Here is a 13,054-nt window from a genome sequence, read left to right as displayed (position 1 = left end):
AATATTATTTAGCCTTTGAATGATAATATATCGGTATACAGATAATACTGCATATACAAACCACATATCTGTATTTTATACATGCGTAACTACTCTTGATAGCGTTAAATTTAATCACAAATGTCATGTTATCCCCATTTCTTTCCTTCACAAATATGGCTAAAGACTAAGATATATAAAAGAAAGAAAGAAAGAAAGAAAGAAATGTTTTATTTAACGACGCACTCAACACATTTTATTTACGGTTATATGGCGTCAGACATATGGTTAAGGACCACACAGATTTTGAGAGGAAACCCGCTGTCGCCACTACATGGGCTACTCTTCCGATTTGCAGCAAGGGATCTTTTATTTGCACTTCCCACAGGCAGGATAGCACAAACCATTGCCTTTGTTGAACCAGTTATGGATCACTGGTCGGTGCAAGTGGTTTACACCTACCCATTGAGCCTTGTGGAGCACTCACTCTGGGTTTGGAGTCGGTATCTGGATTAAAAATCCCATGCTTCGACTGGGATCCGAACCCAGTACCTACCAGCCTGTAGACCGATGGCCTAACCACGACACCACCGAGGCCGGTTGATATATAAAAAGCCAAAGTTTGGCTACTTACCGCCATTTTGTCTGCCGTCAGCCATTCATCTTCATCTATTTGATTGTGCCGGGTTGAATGGAATGACACGTTGGTTATCACTTTGTTCACTTCATTCAGAGCATTCATTTTCCCATTAAACGAAGATATCTGAAGCAGCCTGAAGCACATGATTTCAATAGAAATTTAAACATTACTTTCTTTGTACTATCATTTAAAGTAAAGTTTGTTTTGTTTAACGAGCACATTGATTAATTAATCATCGGCTATTGGATGTCAAACATTTGGTAATTATGACTCGTAGTCATCAGAGCAAACCCACTAAATTTTTCCTAATGCAGCAAGGGATCTTTTATATGTACTTACCTACAGACAGGAAAGCACTGGTTGAAACAGGAAAAAACACAATCAGCTTAATGGATCCACTGAGGTGGTTCGATCCTGCGACGCAAGCACCTCAAGCAAGCACTTAACTGAGCTAAATCCTGCCCCATCTATCATTTATTTCACTACATAACTTCTTTCTATCAATATATAAATTAAAAAATGTTTTAACAACATCAAACTACAAAAAAGTATCAAATAATGATGCTTTAAATTAAACTGTTTCTCAATTCAGGTTCAAAAGTTTTTATTTTAAATTCCTTTTTGCATGTCTTTTGGATGGCCATCTTATGTTCAGTAGAAACATAAAAATAATCCAGTGAAGTTTTAAAATAGTGCTAATCAAATATGACCCATTTTAGCAATTACCGGTAATTTTAGCAATTATGATGTTTTCGTCATATACAGAAAAGGATACTTCAAGCAAATATTATTCGAGATAGGCTAAAAAAAACACACCTAAATTACGACAAACCTCAGAATCATTTTTAGTCTAAATATCTCCAGACTTTTGATTGTCTCCTCTTGGTTTGGCAATCTGTATACCAGCTGTTTGAGAGCTTTGATGATAGAGGACAATGCATCGTTCTTCGCTTCAGTCTTTGATTCCTTTTTGAGTTCGTCATCAGTCAAATTATCCAAAAACTTTGGAATTATTTCCTATGAAAACAAATAAAAACAGCAACTTGGATTATTAAAAATCAACTCTCCTGCATATTTGATAAACATATTTTAACTGAATTAAGTTAAGTTTGTTTTGTTTAACAACACCACTAGAGCACATTGATTTATTAATCATCGGCAATTGGATGTCAAACATTTGATAATTTAACTGAATTAAGATTTGTAGATCTAGTATTAATATGGCTTTACTCTGGGATTAGTAATGTAATAATATCCACTACTTACAACCATTAACAATAATGAGATAACCATGGCATATGGCTATCAACAGTTCAATCAAGTATATCAAGTTACTACTCTAGTAAACAACTTCTAAAAACAATTACAAAGTGAATCTTGTACCATACATTAACTGTTTTAATCGGTACAGCCATACATGTAAAGACAGGATGATTTTTCTTCATGTCTTAACCCCAATATGATGGCAGAAGTGGGAAGAAAAGACAAGTAAAAAAACTAAATACAAATGAAATGAAAGAAGATTTTAGCTAGTCAATGTAAAAAAAGGGTGGTGGTGGTGTAAAGACAAGTAAAAAAACTAAATACAAATGAAATGAAAGAAGATTTTAGCTAGTCAATGTAAAAAAAGGGTGGTGGTGGTGTAATGCCATAGTTCAGAGGTCAGGTTAATGTATGAATAGGAAAAATTAAAAATTACCACAACTGGCATAAAGAATTTCTGCACCGTATGAGCAGTCAGAACTTCAGCACACTGTCCAAATGGTCTGTGAAAAAAAAAAAATCTCAAATAAATATAAAACTTTATATAAATCAATAAACTACCAATTTATCTGAAAATACGTAATTAATGTTAAAATTAATGTTATCTGTAAAACAGACAGCATGGAAGTTAAAATAGTTGAAAAAATTGGCTGTTTGCCAGATTAATTTGACATGTCTACTTACTTGATTAATGCACAGATAACTGGTACAGAAAGAGCTGGTCCTTTCAGAAACCTGTCGTGCAGAATCTGAAAACCGTCTAGAGACCCAAACTTGTTCACTAGATCCACCAGCCATCCCTGCAACAGACATACTGGATATCTAGCTGTTGCTAACATTGAAAATGCTTGGTGAATTTTAGATGTTTTACATCAGCACTAAGTAGTATATGGTAATCTGATAGGAACACCATCTCAAGAAATGCTTGGTTACAACAGAGACATATAGTCCATTTTATGGTGAACACCTTGTTTCATGCTATGTTATTTATTTCTGAGCACATTGTTTTTTAAATTGGACACAAAACTAGGGGTTTTTTATTTCCAAAACACTTCAACTTTTCTTCTTACGTTAAACAAAACTGAAATTTACCAAAAGAAATTGTGTACAAGGATGGGACGGACTATGAAAGGTGTTTAAATTTATTTTTAAAATGTTTTTTCAGGATATGTAAGAAATAGAAAGATTTGTGTCCGTTAGATAACATTTATCTTAGAACTCGTTACTTAAAAATGTATCCAACAATTAATTGTTAAAAGTGATATAAAATTGTTTTAATTCCATAGTGAAATAAATTACGTTGAAACTTTAAAACACACTGTGGCAATCTTCATGGCACTGCTAAATGCCGTGGTAATTGCCAGGGTTGCAATATCAATAATAAGTCAACTTACTCGCGGTGTACGAGGATCTGGAGGCCGTGCAAAGATGGTTTCATCTGATATCTGAGTTCCTGCAGGGACAGTTTCAGACTGCCGTGTCCCATTGTATGTATGAAACCTGAAAGAGAAAAAAGAAAATTAGGTCGCAGTAACCTGGTTATGGTACTCAGCACATCCTAAGTTGTACTTGCATGCAAGGTTTGATGATCTTATGCGAATTAATAAGGAAGATATATAAGGATTTTCTTTAATGTGCAGAAATGCACGAAAAGTAGGTCATAGTGACCTAGTTATGGTATTTGACACCCCAACATTCTAAGTTGTATGCAAGGTTTTGGATCTTATATGAACTTAAAAAGGAAGATATGGTCAGGGCAAAGATTTCCTTTGATGTGCAGTAATGCTCGAAAAGTAGGTCGCGGTGACCTACTTATGATACTCTACCATCCATGCCAACTTGTACTGGCATGCATGGTTTGATAATCCTATATAAATTGATAAGGAAGATATGGCCCAGACACAATATCCTTTAATGTGCAGTAATGTGTGAAAAGTAAGTCACAGTCGCCTAGTTATGGCACATGACACACTGCCAAGTTGTACTTGCATGCATGGTTGACGATTCTATATGAATTAATAAGAAAGATATCTTCCAGAAACAAAAATTTTACTGAAGGACAAAAAGACTTACTGACAGACAACGCCGCCATACCATAATACGACCAGTCAAAGACAGGACATATACAAAAAAATAGATGTTAACAAATAGTTATGTCACTTACTTGCACTGAGGATTGAGCACCATCGCGAGAAGATCGAGAATTGGAAACCAGTCTTGAGGCAGTTTGTACACACACAGCTCAATCAGCTTCTCAGAGTTCTTTAATATGCTCCTCTGTGGAATAAGTAAATAACGATGTCACAGGTATATTTATATTTTGGTGAAAATCACTTTTCATATTTATGATCTAACATTTAAGAAGGAATAGATTCCAATACAACAGATATCACCAAATATGAAGACCGTAAATGAACATTTGATGAAATTAACAATGGTTAATAAAACTCAAAACACATTATATACTAACCAGCTCCAAATGCCATGCATATATAACAGTAAAAGTAGAACTTTTTAACTGATCCATCAAACAAATACATCCAGAAATCTACTCGTTCACTTATATTATCATTTGTTCCAATAAGTGGTCTTATTCAACTGCTCAAAATGAAAAAAATTTGTAAACTTTTACTTGTCCTTCAGATAATCATTGGGTACGTTGTGCTTGTCCAAACAGATTTATGAATTCCATATACCTCTATCTCTGGCAAGATCAGGAGAGCGAGTGCTCACAAACAATTTGACTGGTACCATCATGTTCCATTCTACCACATTTATTTAACATTTAGGCACAACAATCAGCTGAACGAGCGAGCAACAGCCAAACAATTTAAAGTGTTATTCCTCTTGATGTATATGTAAGTAAACTTACATGAATTTCATATTTCCATCCACTGACAGCATCATCTGTTAGAATTTTTGTGAATGAAAGTGTCAGTCCCTCTCTGAAGAATCTCTGGCAAGCTTCACTACGTATATCTAAACCTGAAGAAAACAAACAACAAATCTTTAATATTGACCCAAAACACAAAGAAGAATCTTACCCATTATGTGACAAACCTAAAATGAAGTTTAACTTTGTAAATATATTTTATAACAAAGTTTAGGTTGGTTTTATGTTGTTTTGTTTTGTTCTGGGGGTTTTTAATGTTTGTTTGGATTTCTAGATGAAGGTGATGTTTAGGCAGATTGTATTGTCTGGCTAAGAAAAACTGAATTTTACAACATATAATTATCCAGTATATAAATAAGGCATTTTCAGGCATTGAATTTGGGGAAGTTTGTTTCAGGATTCCACCGAAATTGTAAAAATGTTACATAGATATATCTAATAATCTTACGCTTCTGATAAAAAATCTGGGATTTGTAGAAGCATGGAGTTCTGCTAAATTCCCAGCCTGCTTTATTCCTAATTAATCAAACTTCTGTTTTACGTCGGACTGAATAATTTCTTCTTAATTTATCAATACAGGGTTATTACACTTGAAAAAAAAAATTCAAGTACATCTGCAGGACCTTACCGGGACCTTTTTTTAATTTTTCAAGACATAAAATGTTCAATCAATGAATATTTTTATAACAAATTGTTCTCTGAATTTAAACAGGTTATGAGGACAATAAAAGTAACGATGCGAAAAAAATAAACCATGAAATTTTTGGCCTAAATTTGTAGGACACAATCAAATTTAATGCTTTTTTCAGAACATTCCAGGCCTGGATTTTAAAAATCACAAAATTCAAGGACATTCCAGGATTTTCAGGATACGTAAGAATCCTGCAATATCATTGTTCAAGAGTTAAAACTTTGCAACTGCAATTTCGGCTATATACACAGTTACAAGGTTTTGACTACTAATATGCAAGTTACAGAGTTTTGAACTAACCTTTTTCCCAAACACTGCATCTACACAACATTGTAAACTGATATATTTATCAATCTGATGTAATTGCTCAAATATCAATAGCTTCTCATTATCTCAAAAATAAATTTGTAACATTGTCTTTTGTTCAGTAACCATTGCAGGGCTAGCTCTGCCACTCGCCAAAATTCGCCAATTGCCGAATTTTATCTTAATTTGGTGAATAAATTTAAAGTATTAAATGTAATGTTATTAAAAAATAACTGGCTTTTTGAACTTTTTAATGTTTATGGCGATCATTTGACGAAATTTTCTGATCAACCAGAGTTAGTCCTGCATTGTAATTTATATGCATTACTTGGGACAAGCAGACCGTAGCTTTTAAAAATGGTGAATGAGCTGTCTATGATACATAAGAACTATTACAAGAAAGATTTGGCCAAACTTCAAAAATATATTGTTTGCTATAACCCTTTATTTTTGTGCCACATTTATTTCCAAGTCCACCACAAGAAGTACAAGATGAAAACACAAAGTCCAATATAATATTATATAAAGAAACAAACAGTATAAAAGAGAATTTCCCAACAAAAAACAAACATAACTGATACCCATTTTTTTTTTTTTTTTAAACTAGGTTTTTTTTGACTTGCAATCTGTTCATTACAAATAAAACTGTCCAACCAGCTTGCATCCAGTATTGGTCAACTTATATTATCATGTTACATGTTTAAATTGTGGATTTAACAATCCTGCTTTGGTATATCTTTTCAGTAATGTTCATGTTGCTAACAGATGTATCAGTATTTATTTGTATAACTTGAGTATTTGTATCAATTGATATTTATTTGTTTTAATAAGCAAAATTTTCAGTAAATTAACAAAGCAAGGTTTGTACACAAAATTAATTTTATTATCCAAGACAACATATCATGTAAACAGACTCATTTACTGAAAGAAATAAACCTCAACTAGTAATAAATATACTATTCAAAAGATTTAAGAAAAAAACCCATTGTTATGTTATTTCATATTGTTTAAAACATTCCAAGGGACAGGTTTTTAATTGGTCACCATGACTAAATTTATATAATTTAAAATAAAATAAAAATTCTAACTTATTAATACTTCCAAGCTATTAGTTGATCATATAAATTTTAACAATTAAAACATTTGCTTTGACATAAAAAAAATCTGAAATACAATTTGTTAAAATAGGAATAACTTTTGAATGCCTTGGTATATCTAAGAACGGAAAAGAGTTTTTGAAACTGGACGCAAGTAGCTTTCTGATAATACCACACACGTTACCAAATAATTATTTTCTCAAATGTAACATTGTGCTTGATCTTGCTTCTGTCTACAGACTTGTTAATATACTCAAACCAACAATAACAAAGTAGTCTGTTTAGTTACTTTGTTATTTTCAATTTTAAACAAATTAATAGGGCTTTTTTCATATAATAATTTGTCTAAATATTTTTCACAAATTAATTCATAAAAATAATTCCTTCCTAAATGACATTTTTACATGTGAGTCTTTGTTTCGTTTTTGAATCTATTTGGGGTTTTTCAATCTATTTAAAAGATAAAAATAGTGGGTTATAGCAAACCAAGCACGTTTTAATGATCACCTAAAAAGCTGAAACCAAGAACAATCAAATAATTGGATTACTCCAAACTTCAAACCATACATGCATGCAGCGAAAAAAAAGCAGAGCTGATAAATTTAAATAAATGTAACAAGTTTTAAAAGCACTGGCCTGCTGTCTCTATTTCTGAAAGTAGACATGAACAGGAAACAAAAGGAAAACAATATTTGCTTAATAACACCTCAACTTTCAATGTTTATAACATTATGGATTTGTTTTCAAACTTTTGTAGATACGGAGACAGAGACAGAGAGAGAGACAGAGAGAGAGAGGGAGGCGGAGATGGAGAGAGACACACACACACAGTCTGCTTCCATCACACAGACCACTCCTACCATTAGTAGCAAGGGATTTTTGTATGCACTTTCTCATAGCCTTTGAGGTACCAGTCAATCTGTGTGGTCCTTAACCATACGTCTGACGCCATATAACAGTAAATAAAATGTGTTGAGTGCATCGTTAAAAAAAAAAATTCTTTCTTGAGATACCAGTCATGAGGAACTGGTAGGGATGGAGATGGGCAAGTCCACTGCGATTGATAAGATAAGATAAGAGCAGGAACATAATGACCAAAAAAAACCCACAAATGGTACACATAACAACCAATAGCACGACAGGCAAGTGCTCTACCCCAGGGCTTCATCCTACCCCAGACATAAAGAGTTAACAATTACATACATCTATATTTATACCCACAAACAGCAGACTTGTAATATACATTGCTCTTCATATTGGCTAGATGTTACTGACACAATGACAAATTTATATACAAAATAATTTAAGGTATAACCCTTTATAAGTTGTCAGTGCAGCCCTCCACATTGTGACTGATTTGGTCGCATATGCGACTATGTTTTCATTTGGCAACTAAAAGATTTCATACAATCTATATAAAAATAAAAGTAGGCATCATCTGGCTCCTAGATGGAAAAGTAAACAGAGGGCTGCAGCGACTTTTTCTTTAAAGCACACTGTTACAAATGATTACACTTGTTAAAATGAATAACTTCTGTCAGATCTACATACACATGTACATGACCCAAATACAAAAAACAAACCCAACATAATGTTGTTAGTTTTTTAAGAAAGTTAGCCATCACAGAGATATCAATTTGGGAGAGATTACTGTAAAACAACAAAGGGGGTCATCTTATATATCTAAATCAATTAATGCAGCCAAGGATTTATCCAGGCTTTGTGGTACCGAACATGGACACCATTAAAAGCAAGTGGAACTGAAGCGTTTCAATTTGATGTGCAAATATTTATGTAGTTATGTCTCAAGTGTAATAAATTAATTTAACAATGGTGCATTGCATCATTCAATAAGACTTTTAGAAACCAAAAAAATCCCAATTTCAATTAAATCACACCAACTTTCCCAATCACATCAGACATGCAGGGTTTCTGCCAGAGGGTAAAATGGGTATGGTGCTATACCCCAATTTGTTTTACATAATAAATTTTTTTTAAGTTAAACTTTTGATAAAATTAATTACCGTATATCTTCGCCTATAAGTCGAACTTTTTTCACCCAAAAATTATTTTATAACTTGGGGGGGGGGTCGACTTATAAGAGGGTAAAAAAAATTCACCCAAAAATATTACCGTTTTTGGGATTATTTTACAAGTTTTATTGTTGAAGTATGCCCTGTATTTATACTCAAATATGTTAATTTGACACATTTATTTTTATAACCTAATTTTTTTGGCATTGTAACGGTTTTGGTTATTTGAAAAGGCGTGCGATCTCACTCACATGCCAAGACAACAGTCCATTTAGTTAAAATAACAGCCATCACTAATAGCAAAAATGTAAACAATACTAACTACCTGTTGCCCGAGTTTATTTTGAAATCTGGTCACTGGCATTAATGGTTGTTCAAACAATGTTTTGTCGGTGATTAACTTCATGAATATTACTGAGCTTTCCCTTAAAATAGACTGATCTCTGCAGTTCACTAGAGCAATAGGGACACATAATCGTACAAAAACCAGTGTACTTTCCAGAGTTATCCTCCTTACATGTATTAATATGGCGGCAAAACATGTGATTAATCGATGATACATGTACTTTCAGTTTTATCATAGTGATCTGTTGTCAGTGTTTATAAATAAAGTTGTTATCTTTACACAAAACCATGCTGTACAGTGCCATACAGTAACAGTCAAACAGCTTTCACTCTCTACTAAGGGAATATTTCGTTTTGATGCTATGTAGTTTGATTGGAATATTATTGTGATGTACAAAACGTGAAAAACGAAGTTTGTAAAATAATTTTCTTTTGTTCAGATATTGTACATTATTGTTCTCATGAGCTGAAAATAAGAAATATTTCAATATTTATACGTTGTTTTTCATGGGTCGACTTATAAACGGGTCAATAAAAAAATATGTTTTCAGGGCTTGAAATTAGGGACTCGATTTATAGCCGAGATCGACTTACAGGCGAAGATATACGGTACTCTTATCATTAATATGTGATTTTCTTAACCTTAACTCTAAACGTAACCCATTTTCTTTCGGGGGGAGGCCCCACATACCCACTGTTGACTGTGGTTGCATTCAATTCCATACCGCCATACCCAAAAATTTCTTTCTGTCAGAAACATTGGACCCTGCCAAACAGGCACGTGATTTGGTATTCTTAAAAAAATGCTGAAAATGTTCTATCATACAAAAGCACAGCGATTTCTTTGACTGGCCATCAGTCTTATATCGCAGTACACTGTGTACAGGTAACCGAACAGCCATTAAAAAAATAGTTTAGTGGAAGTGCAATAATAAAAAAAACCTGAAAAGAAAGTGAAATGGGATTTTTTTTTATGAAACCATTTTCACAGATTTATTTTACGATAAAAGATTTTGGTTTTTAAAGCAGAATTCTGCTAAAAAGTGGAAGAATCACATCCCTGGCCAACACAAATCCTGAATATATCACTGGGAGCAGAAACGTGGCGGGTGGGGGGTTGTGGAAATGTAATCTGTGCTGCAAAAAAATCCATACCTTCTTTGCAGAGTTTAACGGATGCCTCTAACAGCACTTCCAGCTCCCCTTTAGGAAGGACTGGTACGACCCATCTCGGTCTGTTGATCATTTCGTCAAGCTTGGCCAGCTCCACGTGCGGGAACTCGGGTTCCTGATCATCTGCGAGCTGGACAACACCGTCCCCCTGTCCTCCCTCATCTGGCTGGCTTCCATTCGGTACCTGGCTGGGTGGACTCACGCCAGGCTGCTGGGCCGGCTGTGGCTGGGCAGCCAACTGTGGCTGGGCCGCCGGCTGCGTGACCCCTGGCTGTGTGGTCACTAGAGGCACCTGGGTAGTCGGTGGCTGTGTCTGTGGTGGTGGCGGCTGTTGCTGCTGTCCATGTTGTTGCTGGCTCGTTTCCTGTGGAGAATCGCCAGCTGCCGGACTTCCACGCATTACTATTGTCATCTTGCTGAGCTTGTGCTGAAATACAAAACAAATTAATGAAAAAAAAAGAAGTCAAACATGTTATCTTGACCTGTTATAGTCCAGGATATTTCATGGTCAAGAGATATTATCCCATTCTCGGCTTTTCAATACATTTCTATACTATATAACCAAGGATGATATTTTGAAATTAGTTAAATATAGGATATTTCATGGACAAATTTTTTTATCCCATTATCATCTTTTTAATACATATCTGTACTATATAACCACTGATATTTTTAAATGAATTATATAAAGTTTTGTTGTTACGGCTTTGGTTTGTCTTTTGAAGGGGGGGGGGGGGGTCTTCATAACTGTACATTCAAGATTTCAGCGAGATAAGAATGTTTTATGTGTACATCACTTCCAGTGATGGCATCTTACTTGGGTTTTTTATGGGTCTTGGGGTTGTTTTTTTACAATGCTGTTGTCATGTCACATTCACTTGAGTAGCTGATTATTTTTGTGACATGAAAAATACCCACGTTTGGGTTTTTTCAAGAACCACTTGGGATGTTTTGCCGATGTTAGAAATGGCAGAAGAGAAAACTGTAAATAACACAAGCATTCTGTGGAATTAAATGTCTAGCCTACCATCATAGTTGAGAATGACCCATCCCAAAAAATCCTGAAAATTACAGCAGCTTATAAATCCCCTAATTTTAGAAAATTGTTTTATGGGCACGTTTAACAAGTTATAGATAATAATGTAAGGCAGTCAAGACTCCTAGGGGGTATATGGGGACATGCTCCCATGGAAATTTTAAAAAATATGGCCTGAAATTTTTTTAATCCTTTTCTAATTTTCAGTTTAGATCAATTTACGGCATTTTTTTAATTGATTTTTTTGTTGTTTTTTTTTAATCGTTTGACACTGGTTACAAAACACAGATGATAAGCAGCACATCATGGCAGATTATATCTTTAATTGTACATGGTGTGGAGTTTTTGCAAGTGTTTTGTTGACTTTGGTTATTAAAAAGCTGTCACAATTAGGGATATAATGATTTATTGGTAAGTCGACATGTCGCGGTATTTTTCTCTACGGTACCATTCACAATACATGCACAATTGTGTTGATACTTAAGGTTTTTAAAAATTGATATATTTGTCATTTATAATATCGATTTATTCAAAATTAATGAATGTTTTGTCAAATTTAAGTCAATATGACCATAGGCAAACCGCATATCTTGCCCTAGTTTCCGTTTCAGTTACGGTTATCAGAAACCAGCCCACGCACAGATGTATAATATAACGTTGAGATAAATTAATTTTGATTGGCTGATATCCAGATTTGTGGCCAATCAACTGCTCGAACCTAGCGCTTCATCAGTATTGACATGTGCATCATCTTTGCAAAACATAGAGTTCTTAGCAGACAAATTTGAAAATCCACCTGGGAAGTACAAGTCTACCATGTGGCGTTTTTTCAAGTTTCTCACGACAGGTCTGGGACACGTGGAAAGTTGGATTGTGAAATGAAAGGAAATCATATACACTTTTGCAAGAGGGTGGATCAATTACTATTTCAAGGTTTGTGACAATGGCGCACGAGTTAGATTTGTTTTTAAACTTATAATAAGAGAACGGAACATTTCACAAAGTTTTGTTCGCATTTGTCAAAAATATACTTCCTTTTGTCTATATGCGCATGTCAACAAACCCTAGATGGCGCATCCAAATGTTTATTTCAAAGATAGCCAAATCTGCTGTGTTTGCGAGCTAGTGGTAACTGCGAGCTCGACTATACATAATGAAATTGGAAACCCAAGGCAAAAGTGTCCAGTTTCTACGATGTCATTAAACTGAATGCCAGACAACTCGGCCCGGAGGACAACTCGGCCCAGACAACTCGGCCCACGTCAAGACAGCTCGGCCCAGAGTTCTGAGACAACCCGGCCCACCGTGAGACAACTCGGCCCGGAGTCCACAGACAACTCGGCACATGGACAATCTTGTCTATTAACATTGTTCAACAAGTGTTGTTTTTTAAATTAAAGTATTCTCACAGAAATAAAAGAATTAGTTTTTTGTTAAATTGATAAATTGCTGATCCATTTATCTTTGAAGATAGTTTTCGCTGTTCGAATAATTTGTTTTTGTTCTACAGTCGGTGACCTAAACATTGGAGATGATCCCAGAAAAAACATGCAAAAGTTATTCATCGTTGTAACAACACTGACTTTTATCTTTTATTG

General features: G+C 34.4%; 1 protein-coding gene across 2 annotated transcripts in view; it reads right to left on the bottom strand.

Moving 5' to 3' along the window:
• Window positions 1–13,054, bottom strand: part of LOC121370411 (probable ubiquitin carboxyl-terminal hydrolase FAF-X) — a 71,640-nt gene that overhangs the window by 57,265 nt on the left and 1,321 nt on the right. For both annotated transcript variants that reach the window (XM_041495625.1, XM_041495634.1), the window contains exons 2-9: window positions 10,403–10,847; window positions 4,755–4,867; window positions 4,047–4,159; window positions 3,277–3,382; window positions 2,567–2,682; window positions 2,319–2,385; window positions 1,452–1,636; window positions 614–752 (exon numbers count right to left, since the gene is read on the bottom strand). In XM_041495625.1, the coding sequence (XP_041351559.1) occupies window positions 614–752; window positions 1,452–1,636; window positions 2,319–2,385; window positions 2,567–2,682; window positions 3,277–3,382; window positions 4,047–4,159; window positions 4,755–4,867; window positions 10,403–10,832 (1,269 nt within the window). In that variant the 5' untranslated portion in view covers window positions 10,833–10,847. The remainder of the gene's footprint in view (window positions 1–613; window positions 753–1,451; window positions 1,637–2,318; window positions 2,386–2,566; window positions 2,683–3,276; window positions 3,383–4,046; window positions 4,160–4,754; window positions 4,868–10,402; window positions 10,848–13,054) is intronic.

This window comes from Gigantopelta aegis, chromosome 1 (assembly GCF_016097555.1).
Source record: "Gigantopelta aegis isolate Gae_Host chromosome 1, Gae_host_genome, whole genome shotgun sequence".
NCBI classification, from domain to species: Eukaryota; Metazoa; Mollusca; class Gastropoda; order Neomphalida; family Peltospiridae; genus Gigantopelta; species Gigantopelta aegis.
This window is presented reverse-complemented; position numbering and strand designations above follow the sequence as displayed.